The 23,519-nt window shown below is 39.8% G+C and overlaps 1 protein-coding gene across 3 annotated transcripts in view; it reads right to left on the reverse strand.

The window, feature by feature from the left end:
• The window catches only part of HMGCLL1 (3-hydroxy-3-methylglutaryl-CoA lyase like 1), a 122,959-nt gene that overhangs the window by 23,533 nt on the left and 75,907 nt on the right, over nt 1–23,519 (reverse strand). For all 3 annotated transcript variants that reach the window (XM_063442938.1, XM_063442939.1, XM_063442940.1), the window contains exon 7: nt 9,982–10,045. In XM_063442938.1, the coding sequence (XP_063299008.1) occupies nt 9,982–10,045 (64 nt within the window). The remainder of the gene's footprint in view (nt 1–9,981; nt 10,046–23,519) is intronic.

A 23,519-nucleotide genomic window follows, 5' to 3' on the forward strand; every position in this document is an offset into this window, starting at 1 on the left:
TGAATAGATACTTGGTATGTTCTAGTTCATTTATAATAGCGATCTTATCTATTTGACACTCACTTCCACAACCCATAAATCTATCTTCATTTCCTTTGCCACTACCCCTTTTGGTTTCTAATCCCTCCTCCCCTAGTGGGTTGGAACCCATGGACTTCCAGGACCAATTTTCACATAAGGTGCCTCAGGTTAGTCACATCCTTGCAGCAGAGTGTTGGATGCCATTACAGAACCACTACCTCTTTGCAGCAGACTGCGTCCGATCGCTGCCATTTTAAAGAGCTACATACAGTGTCCCCGTCTCATACAAGAATTGGCAAGCTTTGAGGATTTATGCCTGGGGCTGACCCTCTGGAGTATGGGATCTATTTTATATAAATCACCTTTCAGCACCTAAGTACATTCCAAACTACGACTTTATTGGCAGCTGGGAAATTACCTTACAAACTGCTCTTTCAGAACCACAATGGAAGAATATCTGTTCCCTGTATAGCAGAATGAAAAAGATCTGCATACAAGTGACTATTCTTTGCAGGTTTGATCCCTCTCAGGATGGTGTATATTGGTTGTGACATAATGCACTGGGCACTAATCACCCTATCTGGTGGGATTGCCCACAAATAACCCCATTCTGGAAAGGTATGCATGACATAATTAAATGACTTACGGATTAGCCTCCATCATTTCAATAAGCGTCATTCCAGTATCATTGTAGGTTGAAGCTTCCTCAGTGGTTGAGTGATTAAATACCGCTAAAAATGTAATTCCCTTAATAAGGGGCATACCTGACACACCCTCAATGCAGCTCTGGTTCACAAGGATGGAGAAGGCGATAATAGACCTCACTTTTAGCACTTTAAGTGCTTCAGGCCATACACACACATATATATCTAACTGGACATACTGGATTATGACTACATTAACCACTGAATTTCAGACACTCCATCGAGGACCATGGATACTTTTTGGGACAGTAGCAGATGCTGAGCAGCCTTCGATGAGGGTTAGTAGATTATGGGACACTTTTCTTCTTCCTACTGATTTTCTATTACTTGTACAATAATACTCTTTTCCTTTTCTCAGCTTTAACTTAAACACATATTCCCTGATAGGGATACAATCATATACAGACTGCTATCTGAAGTATTATGTTTTCTGAGGTCTATTGCTAAAGTTTATGTACCTATCATGTTGCATTAGTTTACTCTACCTGGTATCTGTCTTGAAATGTTCAAGACATGTAACTCAAAAAGTTTATCTTTATGCAACAAGAATCTATTTCCTTTAGCATTTGAAAAATTCTAATTTCTGTATTAGCGTGAGTAAGGCTTGTATATAATGAACCATAACATCTCCTAAAGCATTGGGGCATCCTTAGCCAGTTAAGAACAAGAGTTAACAAACTAGAAAGTTAATTAACTGAACTATGTCACTGACATTATACTCATAAATATTTTATATTGTTTACTATATTGCATTATCTGTTCTAATAAATAAATATAAAACAAATATTCTGAAACCAGAAAAGGAACTAAAATTTGTATATATTTAAGTATTACAAATTATTTTTCTCTTTTGTATTCTATGAGTAGAAATCTAAAGTTTTCTCTCATATTTAATCATAAGCCTAAGTTGATCAATGAGTCATTGAACTGTGCTTTCATTAAACATTTATCATGAAGGCCCAATTTACAGCCCTGGGAATGAATTGCAAATATGAATAAAATATATTCAGTTCTGAACAATCAAACACATCACCATTAAAATGACTGCTGAGATAACATGGCCAAAAACATATAAGAATGGTCACTCTGCAAGCATTTCCTTTCAAACATGTGTTCGTTGTCATTGCCAAACTAAACATCAAACTGAATGTGCAACCACATATAATGAGACAAACTAAATGCAAATATAATAAAATACATTATTGGAAAGAAAGAAAAGAAAAAGCCTAAAGTTGCATAACCCCCTAGTGGGGGTTAACCCCGGTGTAAATGTACCAAAAAAGAGAGAGAAAATAAAGGGTGCAAAAATTGGAATACACCACAATATTAACAAGGATAAAATACCCAATAAAACACATAAAATACAAATAAAATCGTAAAAGAGAATGAAAAAGTCTTAAAAGGAATGAAATTAGACGTTCTTGAGGGTTGGGTTCTTGTAGTTCCAGAGGTACATGTAAGACATAAGAAGAAAGACTCCAATGGTACAGTATATAGTATGTATACAATACTGTATGGGTTTTATTCTACTCACATTTACTAGAGCTATATCCAGCTCTGGTGTGTATAGCGTGAAGTGGAATGATCCCCACTTCTGGGATATGTGTGGTAGATAGTTTCTCCAGATAATTCCAATGTTAAAAATTCCAGACCGAGAAATCAAATAATGTTAAAAGCAATTTTCAGTAGAGGAGATGTACTTACATTTCTTTGAGCAGGCTTACTGCTAGTAAGTGCATCACGTGATGCGGAAATGTTGCCGAACGTCAGGTGATACACTATAAAACAATCTAACTTTCAAAATAAGCCTTGTTTTTGCATACATTGTCAATTACATAGGAGTACCAAATAGGTTATTTATGAAAGAAATGTTTGAATACTTGTTATATTGTTTATCAAAATACTGTTATTGACCCGCCCACATGACGTAATTTTGGCCCCAAATTCGAATATTTTGTCTGTCATTAGTCCCCTATATAAACCAGGAGATGCCAGGTTGATTATTTTATCTGATTGTATCTACTTGATAAAGCCTGGCAAGGCGAAACACGTTGTAGATATTGAATCTTTTTATACCCTCTATAACTGGCATCATGATTTTACTATCTCAAGCGAGGACTAAAGAATCCTAGGTGGGGAATATACCACCAGCGCCCTATTCATCGAGCAATAAGCCTGTTCAAAGAAATGTGAGTACATCTCCTCTACTGAAAATTGTTTTTTAAAATTATTTGATACATTTAGCACTATGTTTGCCATTTTTTACTTTCTCGGTCCGATTTTTGTTAACATTGGAATTATCTGGAGAAACTATCTACCACACATATCCCAGAAGTGGGGATCATTCCACTTCATGCTATACACACCAGAGCTGGATATAGCTGAGTAGAATAAAACCCATACAGTATTGTATACATACCTCACTATATACTGTACCATTGGAGTCTTTCTTCCTTTGACAAAGGACCTGTTGTGGGCTAAACATTTTTTTTGATTTTGCGCCAATAAATCTGCCCACTGGATTGAACTTGAGTGCCTGGACCATCATAATTTTTTTGCAAAACTATTAACTTTTCAAGATCAGTCAAAATATTTTACAATACATAATGCATATATTCAAAATGTCAACTCTTATACTTTGCTTAAAAAGATACTGGTCACTAGAATGTCCATGGTATACTCACCAATAGCTATAAGAAAATAGTAGAATTATTGAAAATGCCCATATCCACCTTAAGGGCAACAATTACGAATTAACTGGAAGTGTTATAAATCAACCTGGAAGAGGATGTGTACCTATGTTGTCTCAACAGACTGTGAAGAGTATGGTTTGAGTGGTCAAAAAAAATCTCAAAGGATCACACAGCTGGAGAATTACAGAAGTTAGCTACATCTTGCGGTCAGAGCATCCCCAAAACTACAATCTATCGTCACCTACATCATCACGTTGCTTGGAAGGGTTTACAAAAACAAACTCAAGAATTTTTTAGTTTGCCAGACACGGCTGGAACTTCAAATGGGATAGCGTTCTATGTTCAGATGAAACCAAAATTTAACTTTTTGTCAATAAACACCAGAGGTGGGTTTGATATGCACAGAGAGGTATCCATATAAAACGTATCTCATGTGGTGGTGGCTGTTTAATGTTTTGGTGCTGTTTTTCTGCCAGGGACCTGGATATTTTGTTAATATGCATGACTATCAAATATCAACAGATTTTAAATGAACAGCTGACTGCTTCTGCTAGAAAGCTTAAAATTTGCCATAGTTGGATCTTCCAGTAGGATGCCTCATTATGGATGCCAATCCTTTAGTGTATAGAGGTTAATAAGTAAACATTGACTATTCTACTAAATAGCTGCCCAATTATAAAGGAATTTAAAGAATACCTTATATTAACCTATAAAATGTCCTATAATAATACCCTATGGCATAGGGCCTATGCCAACCTATAAAACTTGTCCAAAAAGATAGTCCTCTTTTTAAATCCCCAACTCAAATAAAATTTATGAGTCCTACCAGAAGAGGTAATTCCGTTGCTTGCACTGTCATCTGTGTAATGCTATGATCAAAAGGAAATTGCTTACCGCTCACACTCCGGGACGAAAATGTAACAAAGGATTATGTAATCTGCGATTTGGGTTGTGTTGTCTACATTTTAAAGTGCCCTTGTGGAGGGTTTATGGCCAGGTAGATCACTCAGAAACTGAAGACACAGTTTTCTAAACATAGATCAACTATACATACACAATTATTGGATCTTCCTATCTCAGAGCACTTTATACACTGTAAACACAATATCTCTCAAATTGAGTTTAAAACTAATGAATCTGTGGGTGTGTAACACCGGCAAGGTAACAGGGAACGATATAGAGATATAGATATAGGACAACTGGAAAATGGTCGCCTTGGATGATACATTACCGAAGATTTTCAAAGAGAGTCCATTGATTTGTTACAGGAAGAACAAAAGTCTTAGGGACATGTTGGTGCACACAGACCCTTTGGAAAGCTACTCTAGAGTGGCTAAACACAACGTACGGGGATGCATTTGGTGTTTAGGGTGTGTGACCTGTGGACACATGATTTGAGCAAAAAGATTTAACCACCCACACACCAATAAAGTATACGACATAAGACATACCATCACCTGCAAAACCCTGTTTGTTGTTTATAAATTGGTATGCCCGTGTGGCCTTCACTACGTGGGGAAGACGGAAACGCCCCTGTGTGATAGAATACGTGGCCACCGCTCTAGTATCATGCTAGCAAACAGGGATGGACAGTCAGACAAGCCAGTCGCCCAACATTTCTTGGACAAAAAACACCCTTTGGCATCTCTTAAGTTTGTGGGCATTGATCACATCCCTCCCCCTGGAGAGGGGGCAATAGAGGGAAGATGCTGCTCCGAAAAGAGGCTTTTTGGATACACCAATTGAATACGGTGTCTTCTCGGGGACTCAATGAAAATTTTGCCTTTCATTCTTTTCTATAGGGATTTTCAGCTTGTTAATATTTTAATTTAGTGATAGTATTATCCTCAGCGTTATATTAGTAGTATTTATTTTTATATACAAATAGTCCGACTTGTAGTATGTGTATGATACAATTGAATATATAGATGAATAGCTTCTTATATATCTATGATGCACTTTATATTTGATGCACATTTTCACTTTAATAATTATTTGCACATTTTTTCTGCATGTATGCACCTTACTAGGTATATATATTCGTTATATCAATAGTGCACTCTTTATGGCACATAGTACATGGTCACATATTCTCACCAATTGTGTGGGAATACTTAAACATTGCTACTTGAATTGTATATTCATATCTATATTTTTGCTTCTATTAATATATGCACTATTACACTGGCAGAAAGAATCTGCCTTACAATAATATCACCCCTGATGGTATATTCACTATTTTTCTAATGTCATTGTATTTCCTTTTTGGGTCTTTTACATAAACCCGTTCACAACACTAATTTGTTTTGATGGTTGCCCTGACGACCGGGTTCCCGGCCGTCCATCACGGTAAGCACGCACGATGACATGACGGGAGGCGTGGCATGCAATATGGTGCGTGCGCACGTCCGGAAGTACACTTGTTGTCGGTGGGATATGCAAGTACAACACTCTGGTGAGCTTTTTCACTAATTATTGATGGTATATATTGCTTGTATGTGCATTGTATTTTGTTGTCCTTTTGTGTTTGACCCTGAGGAACGTCCCGAGCAGGGACCAAAACCAAAACGTCGGTCGTCATTTTTAACTTGTCATAATAAATTGAAGTTTTAAGTCCGGAGAGCAGCCTCCCTTACTGAGTTCTCTATCTATTGGAGCCTTGGTTTTGTGCCCGGCAGCGGTATACATTATACGTGAGTGCAGGGGAATATATATATATATATATATATATATATGTGGTAAAACAAAAAGGAGGAAGAGTCTGCGCTAATTCAATTAAGCAGCAACCCTAAAAGGGAGATCCCTCGGGAAACCCTTTATTGAAAACAAGAAAATGCAAGAATGGCCCCCATTCTTTTATATATATATATATATATATATATATATATATATATATATATATATATATATATATATATATATATATATGGTATATATATATATATATATATATATACACACACACAAAATATTTTGTTATTTCCTTTATTGTATGTTCTTTTATTTATTTCATAATTATAGTTCTCCCTAAATAATGATGTAATTGCTATGCCATCTCTTTGAGACTATTTGCAAGTACTTTTTGACAACTGTACACTGTTATAAATACTGTTTTCATGTACTTCATTATTAGCTTAACAAAGGCTCATACAGAGCCAAATTGTTGATTGTTTCTGACCTTATACTTATGCCCAGACCTGGTTGGTTGGTTGTTTTTTGCCGTTTCAGTACTGTTGTGTGTTCTTAGCAGGCCCGGACTGGCCATCGGGCACACCGGGCAAATGCCCGGTGGGCCGCGGTGGCTGTGGGGCCGAGGCCGGCAGGGGAGATCACAGGATCTCCCCTGCCGGTCTATGCAGGGCCAGCACTATCTGAGCGCCGGCCCCGCTGTATTCCATGGCGGGCCGGTGGGGAGATCAAAGCTCTCCCTTACCGGCCCACTTGGACACCTGCGGCACATGCGGCTGGGGAGTGAGGGAGAGGACCCAGCGGAGCTCAATCTTGCACCTCTGCCGGTTCCTCTCGCGAGATCCGGCGCGTTGCCATGGCAACGACCGGATCTCGCGAGATGAACTCTAGCCCGCAGGCTAGAGTTCACTTACCACTGGACCACCAGGGATTCTGTGCGACTGCCGTTCCCCCCCCTCTCTCCCAGCCCAGGTACCAGCTTGCCGGTCCCCCCCTCCCAGGCTAAAGGTAAGAAGGGAGGGGGGGACATAATGCCTACTTTTTTTTTTCCTTTTTATTTTATTTTATTTTTACACTCACACATCACTTTCACACAACACAGCACTCACACACACATCACACACAGCACTTTCACACAGCACTTTCACACACAGCCCTCTCACACCCATCACACACAGCACACACAGCCCTTTAACACACAGCACTCTCACACACATCACACACAGCCCTCGCACACCCATCACACACAGCACACACAGCCCTTTAACACACAGCACTCTCACACCCATCACACACAGCACTGTCACACAACACAGCACTTTCACACAACACAGCACTCTCACACCCATCACACATAGCACTCTCACACAACACAGCACTTTCACACAACACAGCACTCTCACACCCATCACACATAGCACTCTCACACACCAGAGCACTCTCACACCCATCACACATAGCACTCTCACACACATCACACACAGCACTCTCACACACAGCACTCTCACACCCATCACACACAGCACTCTCACACCCATCACACACAGCACTGTCACACAACACAGCACTTTCACACAACACAGCACTCTCACACACATCACACAACACTTTCATGCACAGCCCTCTCACGCACAGCACTCTCACGCACAGCACTCTCACGAACAGCACTCTCACCCCATCATACACAACACAGCACTCTCATACCCATCACACACAGCACTCTCACACCCATCACACAACACAGCACTCTCACACACATCACACACAGCCCTCTCACACATAACACTTTCACACATAGCACTCTCACACCCATCACACACAGCACCCTTACACACATCACACACAGCACCCTTTCACACATCACACACAGCACCCTTACACACATCACACACATCACCCTCACACACATCACACACATCACCCTCACACACATCACACACATCACCCTCACACACATAATAAACAGCACCCTCACACACAGCAGCCACACACACATCACACATCACACACACACATACTGCACCCTTCACATACACACTACATCCCTCACAGACACCCACTGCACCCCTCACACATACACATTGCACCAAACACACACACACAATACTTCCGAACATATTTATATTTTATATATATATATATATATATATATATAAATATAACAAAAACAGAAGTAACTGGGCTGCACTCTCGGTCTTGAGTAAAAAGTTATAAATTTATTCCATAAGTTGTAGCAAAATCGACGTTTCGGTCCTCGCAGGGACCTTCCTCAGGATCAAATGTCATTTGATCCTGAAGAAGGTCCCTGCGAGTACCGAAACGTCGATTTTGCTACAACTTATGGAATAAATTTATAACTTTTTACTCAAGACCGAGAGTGCAGCCCAGTTACTTCTGTTTTTGTTCTATCTACAACCCCATGGGAACTGGCACCCGGCAAGTATCATCAATACAGTTTATTATTTTTAAGCAAGAGTGCATGGACTATTCTATTTTTGTGTATATATATATATATATATATATATATATATATACATATACATATACATACACACAACATCACCCCTCACGCACATACTGCACTCCTAAACACATTATGTTCCAGACACACACTAGATCCCTTACCCAACTCTGGATCATATACACACACACTAGATCCCTTTATACACTCTGAATCCGTTACATACACACACTCACTAGATCTCCTACACATTTTGGGTCCTTCAAACACACACTAGACTCCTATATACACACACACTGCACCACCTACACAAACACACTACATTCTTAAAATACACACTCTGGATCCCTTATAAACACACTAGATTCATTGTAAACAAACACATAATACACCCCTAAACACACTCTCTACAATCCCTACAAACACTACATCACCTATATACACACACACACACACACTATAGCCTGTATGCACACACTTACTACATCCCCTATACACACATTCTCTACAGCCCCTAGCCACATATGCATTACATTACACCAAAAACACAACACGACTAAAACCGACCTTATTACACAATACCACACCACAATCAGCTCACTCTACACACACGCAAACCCACAAGCAGGTCCCAAACACATGCACAATACTCTTTCCTTTTGTCTCCTGGTATCCATTTATAGAGACACCAGAGGCAAGTTGCAAGGAAACACAGTGCAAGCATGTTATTAAATTTGCCTGCACTGTGCAGAACAAATACAGGGCTTTTTTTCTCATGCTAGAGCTCTTTAGCAGAGTTCTGCGCATGGTCTGCCCTGGAAGAGCATTGAACCAACATGCTCACTTTGAGAGGGGGCATTTTTGTCATTAGTGATGACGAAACACACCCTTCTCTGCCCCGCCCCCTTCTTAGTGGGCCGCTGTGATCAAAAAATGCCCGGGCCGAATTTTTCTCCCAGTCCGGCCGTGGTTCTTAGCACTTTTGGGAAGCAGATTTGCTAGCGAAACTCAAATATGTCTTCAAGGCAGCCTGTGATGTTTGATAGCGAGTGTCACAGATTTTAACACAATCTTGTGCAGGTAACTGAATTTGGCAGCATGGCTATTTACGACATTAGTGAATTAACTTGTATATCTCAGTTTGTATATCATAACTTTATAGAGGTGATAGAGACATGTTCTATCTAATTGGTGTTTTTAAAATGATCTTACATTGACTTCAAAATGATGAGCACAAGACGAGCATGAATACCTTTCTGTTGTGCTGAACGAATCAAATGTTCATCAATCTATAGACAGATTAATCGATTTTTGTTTGAATTTCCCTAACTAATTGATTTGTTTGCCCACCGTTCAGTGCAACTGAAAGATATTTGTACCCAAGACTAATAAGCACTTTACAAAGTGGCCTTACCTCTGCCACCTTAGGAGCAGCAATATCTCCTTCATAAGGACATCCTAATGCACAAGAAACATACCTGTAGACAGATTAAAAAATTAATTACACTGATTGGCTGAATTGTAAAGAAAGACATACATCAATGGAATGTTTGCTTGTAAATTGTCAATAAGTGTTAGAATTAATAGAACACACAAATCACTATAACCACTACAGTTTGCTGTACTGGCTTTGGAGATAGAACTTGCTTAGAGCTTTCTCAACCCCAATTTTAGGAGTCAAGATATTTTTTGAGCAAGCTGCAGTGATTATGTTGTTTGCAGTGTTCTTGTAATAAAAATCCTGTGCCTACGTTATTTGACTATTCGGTTTATTTACTTTTTTTTTTTTTATTTACTAAATACTTCCATGTAAAGCATGCCACAAATCTCTGCTTCCATACAAAAGAAACATTTTAGATGTTTTTGTGCAAAAAACTAAACATTTATTTTTAAACAGATTTACCACATAGGCAATTCTACTTCAATTTCTTGCATTTACATTTCTCTTATGTCTTCTGCAAAATAGGTATCATACCTACAAAAAACATGCAAATTTCACACAAACTTTGTTTATATCTAATAAAAACCACCATTCTCTAGCTCTGAACTGTTATGTTATTGCAGATGTAGCAAACTCACTTATTTTTTTTATTTTATTTTAGATTTCTACAGCAACTCTAGGTAATTTTGCATCTCATTTTATTTTGGCTCTTTTTTTTTAATACGTTAATTATTTAAGACTTAAAATACCTTTACACACATTACAGGCAAGGTAAACTATAGCGAACATATCAATAATTGTCAAAGCTAATATTATAAGTGGAGCAATTTCATTTAAAAAAAAAAACCATCTAATTTCTTTCTTCATTATTATACAAAGACAAAACTAAAACCACCATAATAAAGTCTACATCTACAAACATTTAATGTTCCTTTCAACGTAGATGTGATTTGTCAGCCTTAACTTATTATTCATCAGTAATCATCAGTAGAATTCACACAGACATAAAATTATATTTAGAACTACATCTGTACTTACAGAAAAAAAGATACATATTGCTGCAATCCATTAGTTAGTAAAGCTGATGAAAGACTTGTGGGAAAAATAATGAACAATATGTTGAACTAATTCACTCACTTACCAAATTTGTAGGAATTATGAATCCATTTTGACAGACATGAGAACAAAAACTATACTAGAAAAGCCAAACGGTGCTTATCTGCCATCAGACTTATGTTAATTTATTTGAATAGTTAGATCTCATAGATATTGTTGATCATTGAGGTGCACATGTTAACTTTAACAGCTGTTGAGAAAGCCAAGGAACTTTTGATGTCTGATGATTTTGGCACATCAAAATACTTATCATCATAATATTTCCATTACATTTAATACATCCCAGTGGTTAAATAGTTTTGTTATTGACATCTGGTAGGACTTCTGAGATTTTCCCATGTGCTTCAAAATATTATAATCTGTACTTTATTATCATTTTCTAGTTAAATGTGTAGGAAATTATAAGACTTTATTCTTTTTCTTTGTTTTATTTAAATTATTTTCATATTGGGTATGTGTCTATCATTTCCAATCTTGTATATCAATGATATCTACAAAGTATGAGCCAGAAGAATTATGCTTAAGTTGCTTACAGTTTTCATTTTATAATGCTTATGAGAAAATAACCATTTTGAGGGTTTCTGGGGCTTAATTCTAAAACTGACATTTGCCAAAATTTTGAACTTTAGAATTAATCACATTGCTTCATTATAATGGTCAATAAAACATCAACTATCAACATCCAGCAAAATACTAAATAACCATCTTAAGCTTTTTTGTTAAAGGGACACTGTAATCTCCAGAACAACTACAGCTTACTGTAGTGGTTCTAATGTCTACTGCCTGTCCCTACAAAGTAAAGGCGGTGTTTACATTGCTGCCTAGGAACACCTCTAGTGGCAGTCACTCAAACGGCCACTAGAGATGCTTCCTGGGTCAGTGCTGCACATGACGTTAAGCAACTCCATGCTCTTCGTGGAGACACTGCACATTTTCCATTGAGATGCAGTGATTCAATTAATCTCTATAAGGAGATGCTGACTGGTGCAGTTTGGTGTTTTCATATGGGAAAGCATTGTATTAGCTGAGATTGTCAAATTTGATGATCCTAGCCAAGGAGGCGGAGTGGGGGCGGAGCCAGCTGCAACAGACCTGCACGGCACTGGAAAAAAGGTGAGCGAATAACCTTTTTACGCTGGGCAAGGAGGGGAAGAGGTACCTAATCAGAATCTTTGCATCTGCATGTTTGTATTCCTGACACTATAGTATTTATTTATTGGTAAATAGAAAAGACACAAACTTTCTTTACAAACTGTTGCTTTTACATGTGCACTAGATTCGGACTAAAACCAAAGCAGCCTGTTCACATACAATTTCATACATTCCAACATAAGAAATAGGGACAGAGGGTGAGCGGACCTAAAGTGGCATTCCACTGACACCAGTTGTGTCACTAGAAATGTCCAAATCCAGAAAGGAGGCAGAGGTGCCCAAAGAAGGTGAGCTATACAGATAACATTCAAAATAGTGGCATAGCATGTACCCTGGAGGTGCCCAGGAGTCCAGTGCCACCCATACGCCAGTCCAATGAAAAATTCTAAACAATACTTCAACATCTTCAGTACATCAATGTCCCTTTATTAAACATTTAACATTGCTCTATGTCTGCTGTGCAAGTTAACAAAAGGACACTGAAGTATTGAAGATGAGCTAGATAATATTTTTTTGTTTTATTCAAACAAGATCCTAGCATGCCCAGCCACACATGGCAGACCATGTACAAACTGCTTATTAAGAGCTCTCTGTGTGGTTCTAGTTCTGTCAGCTAAGATGCAAGTGCATCTATTAGTACGCTTGTGCTGTGTTGCCTGGGGACAGTGCCGTGGAACACCAAAGAAGCAACCCAGGATGATGGGACAGGAGTACAAAATTGTGACAGTCTCACTGGATTCAAGACTGTTGGGAGGTCTGGCATTTTAAACAGCTATTAAACATAGATCTTTATTAAGTTTACTTTATTTTCCTATTTCATTGTGTGCAGTCTGGTACACCATGAAAAGCATATTTTTGAACTATATAAACCTAAAGAAAAGAATAACGTCTATGAATATATTCAGTAACCTCACTGGAAAATGTTGTTGATGCCGGAATACTTATATATAATAATTAAATTGAGTTTATTCTAAACTTTAACTGTGACAGCTGTCATTTCACAAGATATAACCATATATGATGGTATTCAGTGCCTTATTTTCCATATATAGCAAAAGTAACATACTGTTATAAACAGTCACACAAGTTTGCAAACATTAACAATCGTAATAAAAATAACTATTCTTTGTATGAGATCTCATTAACGTTAAAAGTTGATACAGCTTCCTCAATACTTACATGTAAAAAAAAAATGAAATTTCGTGGAATTAAAAAAACTATTTATGCAATATTCATGGTAATCATAGTTTTGGACAGGGCTATTTGCCAAGCCATGACAATGGGTAGAACTTCTGAATTAGGGGAGGGGGTTATTACACCAGAACTCTGGCTACCTTATCCCTAATCCTCTACCAGGGTATAAAGCAATGCAAAATCAATCCCTAACTCCCTCCTATACTATTCTCATTCATTTTTTTTTATTTTTGTAGTGTTATTTTTAAACTATCTTAACTATTTTGCTGCTGGCAGCTAACCACTAGCTAATGCATTTATAAATCTATCCTGAAGACACCTTTTAAAAAGACTTTCTAGACCATTCCCAAGTAAGATACACAATTCATTAATTACTATGGACTACTTTAACTTAGCCATAGCAGTCAAGTTGACAATAGGCAATGGGCAGAACTTAACCCCTTAGTGATTTTCTTACTGTTAATGACCAGGGCTGTTTTTACATTTCTGTGGTGTTTGTGTTTAGCGGTAATTTACTTCTTACTCATTTACTATACCCACACATATTATATACCGTTTTTCCCAACAGTAAATGATCTTTCTAAAGATACCATTATTTTCATCATGTCATATAACTTACTATAAAAAAAATTCTAAAATATGATAAACATTTTTTTAAAAAACACACTTTTTCTAACTGACACCCAATATCTGTTACGCATCTACAACCGTCAAATAACACCCATGCTAAATTGTTTCAAAATTTTGTCCTGAGTTTAAAAAATACCCAATGTTAACATGTTCTTAGCTTTTTTTTGCAAGTTATAGGGCTATAAGTACAAGTAGGACATTGCTGTTTCAAAATATATATTTTTAAAATGTATCAATAGTGACATTGTAACACTGTTACCTGTCATAATTCTCTGAATCACACCTCACATGTATATATTTTTTATAGTAGACAACCCAGGGTATTTAATATGGGGTATGTCCAGTCTTTTTTAGTAGCCATTTAGTCACAAACACTGGCGAAAATTTTTATATTTGTTTGTGTGTTAAAAATGCAAAAAAATTACGAATGCTAACTTTGGCCAGTGTTTGTGACTAAGTGGCTACTAAAAAAGACTGAACATACTCCTCTCAATGTCAAAATAACCAATCTGGAAAATTTCAATGTGAAAAAACTGAAAATCAAGCCTTGTATTTATACCCTTCATCCTGCTTCCTTGAGCTTCTGGCAAATATATCTCCACTGAGACAGAGAGGGGTATTTTTATACACACTCCTATATACTTATTAACCCTTAATAGAGAACACATGGGATGGGCGGCTGCATTGTAACACAGCTGTGTGATACAAAAAGTGAATACAAATACAAAAAGAGAAAAAAATAATAAAATTAATTGCACAAACAGGCACATGGCAGACATCATGGACAAAATGGCTGCACAAAGACATTGGGATCTGACACAAAGAGTAAATGATAAAAAACATAAATAGAGGTTCTTGCAAGGTGGTAGTGCAGTCCTTAAACTACAGGGGGCATAAGAAAAGAGAAAATGAAAAAAAATGACAGTGCCACTTTAATCACAACATTATAAACAGACTTAAAGGACCACTATAGGCACCCAGACCACTTCAGCTCAATGAAGTGGTCTGGGTGCCAGGTCCCCCTAGTTTTAACCCTGCCTGCTGTAAGCATAGCAGTTTTAGAAAGGGTTAATCCAGCCTCTAGTGGCAGCCACTAGAGGCTGCTTCTGCGATCCTCAATGCGAAAATCGAGTAATTAATAATGCTTTCTTATGGGCGGTTTGAATGAGCGCGCAGCTCTGGCTGCGTATGCGCTTTTGGAGCTGACGTCCGCAGGGGGAGGAGAGGTCACCAGCACTGAGGGAGCCTGATTTTAACCCCTTCAGCCCAGCTGGAGGGGGGCCCAGAGGGAGGGGGGCCCAGAGGGGGGGGGGGGGTAATAACCCTATAGTGCCAGGAAAACAAGTTTGTTTTCCTAGCATTATAGTGCTCCTTCAAGTATTTTCCATAAAAAATGGCTACATAATTTTGTTATACAGGAGGAACCCAGATGGATGAAACATACAGCTTTTCGTGATACTCGAACAGCAAGACTCATACAACGTTACATTGCAGATTAAAGAAATGGATGTATTCCACTCACTTATCCTAAATATGAGGCGTGATTTTTGAGTGCCAATTGTGATGATTTAGACATGTTCTTAAAAGGATTAGTATGTCTTTGAATTTACTCCAAAAATGAATGCAGCTCATATAACATTTTGTAATTAAAACAGGATGTCAGCTAAATGAAGCTTAAAAAATAAATAGGATGAATACAAAATGTGATGTGCCAGTTGTAATGCATTTTAAGTTATTTTTGCAATTTGTTGTTAGTTTTCTAGAATACATTTTAATTACTCACTTATAATGCTAAATATGCAGTAAAATACAAGAAGAAAACACGTCCTGCATGCTAGTTTGTTAAAAATAATGACATTGCTTGACATGTTATTTATATATAACAATGAGACAGTGTGTCTTTCAGTTAGCTGATGGTTTGTGAGTGATTACAATCACTGAAATAAGAAAAATAAATTCATGAGATGGACTGAGATTTCCGGCTACCTGCAATATTTGGCACAGTGACACCAGCCAGTGCTTTTCTGGTTGATTGCACAATACATGCTCTTATAACTATCAATTTAGATCAGTGTCTTCCACAATATATTGACACATGGCCAAACTGCCTTACTGGTATTTTGTCGCTTGTTGTAGCTGGTCTGACTGTTATTTTTCTTCAATTCAAGTTATAGTTAAATTTGAAAGTTCGATATTGAAGCTTGTTGTGCAATCAAATGTGTGTTTCGTTTTGTTTTTATAATGAATTCAAAGTTAAAAGTTATATAAAATACACACAATATATTTATGTGATTATGGTTTTAAAATTTTATGGCAATAAGAGTTTTTCATATTTTCATTTTTTTTTTAAAAAAACAATGTAGTGGTTTATATTTAGCAAAGTATAAACTGCTATAATCAGGGTGGTGCAGTAGACATTGCTTACCTCGATTTCAGTAAGGCTTTTGACACTGTTGCACATAGAAGGCTTATCAACAAACTACAATCTTTGAGTTTGGATTCCAATATTGTTGAATGGGTAAGGCAGTGGCTGAGTGACAGGCAACAGAGGGTTGTAGTCAATGGAGTATATTCGAAGCTTGGGCTTGTCACCAGTGGGGTACCTCAGGGATCTGTACTTGGACCCATTCTCTTTAATATTTTTATTAGTGATATTGCAGAAGGTCTTGATGGTAAGGTGTGTCTTTTTGCGGATGATACTAAGATATGTAACAGGGTTGATGTTCCAGGAGGGATAAGCCAAATGGAAAATGATTTAGGTAGACTAGAAAAATGGTCAGAGTTGTGGCAACTGACATTTAATGTGGATAAGTGCAAGATAATGCATCTTGGACGTAAAAACCCAAGGGCAGAGTACAGAATATTTGATAGAGTCCTAACCTCAACATCTGAGGAAAGGGATTTAGGGGTGATTATTTCTGATGACTTAAAGGTAGGCAGACAATGTAATAGAGCAGCAGGAAATGCTAGCAGAATGCTTGGTTGTATAGGGAGAGGTATTAGCAGTAGAAAGAGGGAAGTGCTCATGCCATTGTACAGAACACTGGTGAGACCTCACTTGGAGTACTGTACACAGTACTGGAGACCCTATCTTCAGAAGGATATTGATACCTTAGAGAGAGTTCAAAGAAGGGCTACTAAACTGGTTCATGGATTGCAGGATAAAACTTACCAGGAAAGGTTAAAGGATCTTAACATGTATAGCATGGAGGAAAGACGAGACAGGGGGGATATGATAGAAACATTTAAATACATAAAGGGAATCAACACAGTAAAGGAAGAGACTATATTTAAAAGAAGAAAAACTACCACAACAAGAGGACATAGTCTTAAATTAGAGGGACAAAGGTTTAAAAATAATATCAGGAAGTATTACTTTACTGAGAGCGTAGTGGATGCATGGAATAGCCTTCCAGCTGAAGTGGTAGAGGTTAACACAGTAAAGGAGTTTAAGCATGCGTGGGATAGGCATAAGGCTATCCTAACTATAAGATAAGGCCAGGGACTAATGAAAGTATTTAGAAAACTGGGCAGACTAGATGGGCCGAATGGTTCTTATCTGCCGTCACATTCTATGTTTCTATGTTTCTATAATCTATGATAGGGTTTTGTAAAGATGAACTAATATAAAATTGTGAAACTTTTCTCAAGAGTTTAGAAAAAGTACATAAAAAAAATGGTGAAAGAACAAAGCCTGCTGTAGAAAAAAAAATACAGTATATGAAATACTGAAATTGTATTTTACTGAAATAAAGTCCTACATGTTTTTTTAACATTGAACTGAGATAACCCTCAAAAAGGCTCAGGAGTTAAACAAACTTTTTCAAACAAACTATTTCAACTAGACTCTAAAAAGGCTAGCGTAGGAGAAATGTTCGTAAACTCCTTGTATTAATTATCACATTCTCTTGGAAGTACTAGAATATTATCACCATATTTGTAGCTTGTTTAATTCAAACAAGATATTATTAACATCATATTAATTTATGGTTTGCGTGATTTCTTCTCACTGTTACATTTAAAACAAACAATTTTACTGGTAAAATAAGAGTTATTTATATGACCAACTTTTTGTAGCCAGGGTGGCATGGGCTGTATTATAAAGGTTCTATTTAAAGTCAGCGACTGAGCTATTGTTCTTAAAACAAAGTAGCCATACCAAATATTTTGCTGCTAATTGCTGGTATGAAACCATTACATTTGACATTCATTTAAAAGCAGATCTGTCACAAAAATAAATATAATCGGGGGCGGGGCCTGACTGCGAAGGGGAGCAGACGCATGTCGCTGCTGCTCCCGCGTATCAACTCACCTTAAGCCGATTCTTGATAACCGGAGGCAGTAAACTGACGTCCCGGTGCTCCCAAGCGATAGGGGACATCGAGACCTCCCCTCTCTATTCATCCCATGCACTCTACACATACCTTTCCAGCCTATCTCCACCAACTCCTCCCAAATCCTCTACATACATACCCTCCTACAAAACTTTCAAATCCTACTCCCACCTTCACTTCCTTTCTATCCTTCAGCTCCTAGCAGCTGGTGATGTCTCTCCAAACCCCGGTCCCCTCTCAACAAACACAGCACATACTAACCCAAGGACCCACACTAATCTCATACCCATCTCATGTTCCTCTAGATCCTCCTTCAATACTGCCCTCTGGAACGTACGCTCTGTTTGCAATATAACTAAATCCACTGCTGTCCATGACTTCTTTATCTCTCGTTCAATAGATTTACTAGCCTTAACAGAAACCTGGCTCTCCCCCTCTGACACTGCCACCCCTGCATCTTTGTCCTTCGGTGGTCTCCAACTTACCCACAACCCAAGAAACTCTGAATGTAAAGGTGGTGGTGTTGGGTTTCTCCTCTCCCCTCACTGCTTTTTTAAACCTCTTCCCACCCCCCACCCCCCCTTCCCTCTCTTTCCCGTCATTTGAAATACACTCAATTCGCCTTTTCAAACCATTCTCTGCTAACATTGCTGTTATTTACCGTCCCCCTGGTTCCCCTCTTCTCTTCCTTGACCACTTTGCTGCCTGGCTACCCTATTTCCTCTCTTCTAACATTCCATCCCTAATTCTCGGGGACTTCAATATTCCTATAAACCCACCTTTGACCTCTGCAGCCACTAAACTACTTTCAATGACTTCCTCCCTCGGGCTATCGCAGTGGGCAAATTCTCCCACCCATGTAGCTGGCAATACCCTTGACCTAATCTTCACTTATGCATGTACAGTAACTAATATCTGCAATACTCCATATCCACTCTCTGATCACCACCTCTTATCATTTGCTCTTGCGTACCCCCTCACCCAACAACCTCAGCCTCACCCCCCTCAACTCAGGAGGGACCTTAGTTCTCTTGATCTCCAACAGTTGTCAGCTGACTGATTCACAACTGCTGTCCATCCCTTCCCTCTCCTGTCCTTCACTGGCCATCTCCATATATAACTCTACTCTTACATCTGCCTTGAACACAGCAGCGCCACTCCAAACAAGCACCTCAAGGAGGACCCGCCCCCAACCATGACATACTAAATCAACGCGCTACCTGCAAAGATGCTCCCGTTGTGCTGAACGCTCCTGGAGGAAGTCTCGTACCCAATCAGACTTTCTCCATTATAGATTCATATTGTGTTCATACAGTGCAGCCCTTGCCCTTGCCAAACAGTCCTATTTTTCCTCTCTCATTAGTTCATGTTCCCGCAACCCCAGGCGTCTCTTTGACACCTTTAATTCTCTTCTTCGCCCTGCTGTGGCCACCCCCAAAACTAACCTTACTTCTGATAACTTTGCATGTTACTTCACTGACAAGATTGAACAGCTAAGGAAAGAATTCTCCCCTCCTTGCCTTTCTGTTTCTCAATCACACATAGATCATGCCTTTCCTACCCTTCAGACATTCTCCCCAGCTACTGACCAAGAGTTGGCTGCTCTTCTTTGCTCCTCTCGCCCCACCACTTGCCCGCTCGATCCTGTCCCATCTCACCTTATCAGATCTCTCTCCATTTGTCTCGTGCCTTCTCTAACACACATCTTCAACTGCTCGCTCTCTTCTGGCATTGTCCCTGCTGACCTTAAACATGCCACTGTAGTACCTATACTAAAAAAAACATCCCTCGACACATCCACCCTCTCTAACTACCGTCCCATATCCCTGCTCCCTTTTTCCTCCAAGCTTCTGGAAAGACTTGTCTTTACCCGTGTGTCTCATTTCCTCAATTCCAACTCTCTCCTTGACCCCCTTCAATCTGGCTTCCGCCCTCTCCACTCTACAGAGACTGCCCTTATCAAAGTCACTAACGACCTAATCGCAGCTAAATCCAAAGGCCACTACTCCATACTAATTCTTCTTGACCTCTCAGCAGCCTTTGACACCGTTGATCATGCTCTCCTTCTTCAAACTCTTCAATCGCTTGGTCTCTGTGACTCTGTCCTCTCGTGGTTTTCCTCTTATCTCTCCCAACGCTCATTCAGTGTCTCCTTTTCTAATGATACCTCCTCCCCTCGCCCTGTCTCGGTTGGAGTCCCCCAAGGCTCCGTCCTTGGTCCCCTTCTATTTTCTCTTTATACTGCCTCTCTTGGCAAACTTATTACCTCTTTTGGATTCCACTACCACCTGTACGCTGATGACACCCAGCTATATCTCTCCTCCCCGGACCTCTCCCCTGCCGTCCTGCAACGTGTCTCTGCTTGCCTTTCTTCCATCTCTGACTGGATGTCCTCCCGATTTCTGAAACTCAATCTCTCAAAAACTGAGCTCCTTGTCTTTCCTCCTCCTAATACTGATCCTCCTCTTTCGCTCTCCCTTCAAGTTTGTGGTACCAACATCAGTCCATCCTTGCAAGCGCGCTGTCTTGGCGTCATACTTGACTCTGGTCTCACCTTTGAGCCTCACATCCAGCATGTTGCCAAATCCTGTAGATTCCATCTTAAAAACATAGCCCGCATCCGCCCCTTTCTTGCACCAGATACTACCAAGGAGCTTGTCCATGCTCTAGTAATTTCCCGCATGGATTACTGTAACCCTCTCCTGATTGGTCTTCCCAAAAGCCATACTGCACCCCTACAGTCCGTAATGAACGCTGCTGCTAGACTGATTTTCCTCTCTAGTCGTTTCTCTCACACCTCACCCCTCTGCCAGTCCTTACATTGGCTTCCTGTATGCTATAGGAGTCAATTCAAGGTACTAACTCACACCTATAAAGCACTGAACAACTCTAGCCCCTCTTATATCTCCTCACAGATCCATAGGTATGTCCCTTCTCGGTCTCTTCGCTCTGCCCGTGACCACCTCCTGTCCGTTGTCCGCACTCGTACGGCCAACTCGCGCTTGCAGGACTTCTCGCGGGCGGCTCCCTTCCTATGGAATAGCCTGCCTACTGCCATCAGACTCTCCCCTAGTCTTGCATCTTTTAAGAAGTGCCTTAAAACCCATCTCTTTAGGAAAGCTTATGGCCTCCAAGACTAACCAATACCTCACATACCTGTCTCTTGCCCTCTCCTAAAGGGCAGTCCACCTTATTTGATTGCAAATTCCTGTCCTAATGTGTTTTGCACCCCACCTCCTATAGAATGTAAGCTTGATCGAGCAGGGTCCTCTTCAACCTATTGTTCCTGTAAGTTTATTTGTAATTGTCCTATTTATAGTTAAATCCCCTCTCATAATATTGTAAAGCGCTACTGAATCTGTTGGCGCTATATAAATTGCAATAATAATAATAATAATGTTGACAGAACGCAAGTGGCTCTATGTACCGGACCCGACCCACGCAGGTTTGCGGCCTACAAGCATGGTGGCGGTGGGGGAGATGGCCACTCTCCCACTGCGGACACACACGGCAAGGCAAAGCTGTAAACCCCTTTCCCCCCCTATGGACCGGCGGGGGTTATCCCGGTCCCCACCGAAGCGACACACATGGCTATACGGATGGCATCTGCCCACCCGGGCTTGGGCCCCGGACGCTCCGGGCCTAGCAATATTGCAGAAGCCCCTTGCCTTATTGAGCCTGCACCTGTACAAGCCACAAGCCTGGATCTAATCTTCCAACAATTCATGGAAAAGCTGGACAGACTCTTCGCAACACCCCATGTGCAAAATGGAGGTACAGCATGTGGCCGGGGACACAGGGGCGGAACGGGCCTACTAAGGGCACTACATACCCTTTAGCGCTAAAGTCGAGCACCGACTGTCCACCCGGGCCGGGGGTCACCAGGAGGCTAACTCCTCAGCATCGGCCACATCGCCGGAAGCCTAACCGCCGCTGGCGGCGACGAAACACCAGGGCTCTCCGGAGCACCCTCACAGGGAAGAACTCGACCTCTCGTGGCACCCGAGTTCGTGGCGCCAAGCACCCGAGTTCGTGGCCAAGGGGAGACCCGTCCGCCCTCGCACCCCTCCCGCATTCAACGAACACAGCCCCTCACTGGCAGCAGACATGGACAGAGTTTTCCCTCAGGATCTGGCGGAGAAGACAACTCACCGAAGCATCCATCCGACCACGATGTCTGGCCCGTCCATCCAGCACTCAGAGCCGGCATAGGCTGAGCAAAACGGACTGAATTTACGATAACCCTGCAGACCTCACTGCGGAGGCAAGACTGGACCCCGTCGTGCAACTTGCAATGTGTCATTTAGCAATTCGTGAGCAGTATAGTGCTTAAGCATTCTGTATTTGCTTTTCCTTGTATACTGCTAATAGATTCTCATTGTTCACACCGCTAATAAGTTTTAAGCTTCCGTCTACAAGTATATATTATTTAGACTAGACTACCAGCTAAGACAAGTGATGTAAGCAGCCTATGTCCTGACCGACAGATACTAGGCCTGACTTTAGCAATGTTTGCAGCATTACTTGTTTTGACTAAATTTGTGTACCAATAATATGTTTTAACATTTAGCCTGTTCCAACTGTTACGTGACACTTGCGACCAACACAGCTTAGGTAATCTTTCAATATTTGTTCAGCTTGATTATTTAGGCTTCTCCTTTTACAATTAACTAAGCGACGACACATTTTATTCACTTCTTGTAACACAGAACACACACTCACATCTTGACTAGCTAGTGTGACAAGTGACACCGGCATACTACCGCAATAGACATAACCTGAGCTACACACCGGATAACAAAAAAAAAAAAAGAGGCAATATTGTCCAGGAAATTTAACTCTTCGATATTAACGTTGTATTATCCCTATGCTGTATATTACTCATACATTTCCCCTTCTATTTTCTGTACCCCATCTTGCATGCCTCAATAAAAGAAAGATTGACAAAAAAAATAAATATATAATCTCATATGTGGCTATATGTTTATATCTATATATACTTTATATTTTTACTGAGTGCTCTATCTTTCATAAAGAAGGGACTACTTTTCCTTACGGATAGCCGTCAAATTGACAAAACGTGAA

Source organism: Pelobates fuscus, chromosome 2 (assembly GCF_036172605.1).
Source record: "Pelobates fuscus isolate aPelFus1 chromosome 2, aPelFus1.pri, whole genome shotgun sequence".
Lineage (NCBI taxonomy): Eukaryota > Metazoa > Chordata > Amphibia > Anura > Pelobatidae > Pelobates > Pelobates fuscus.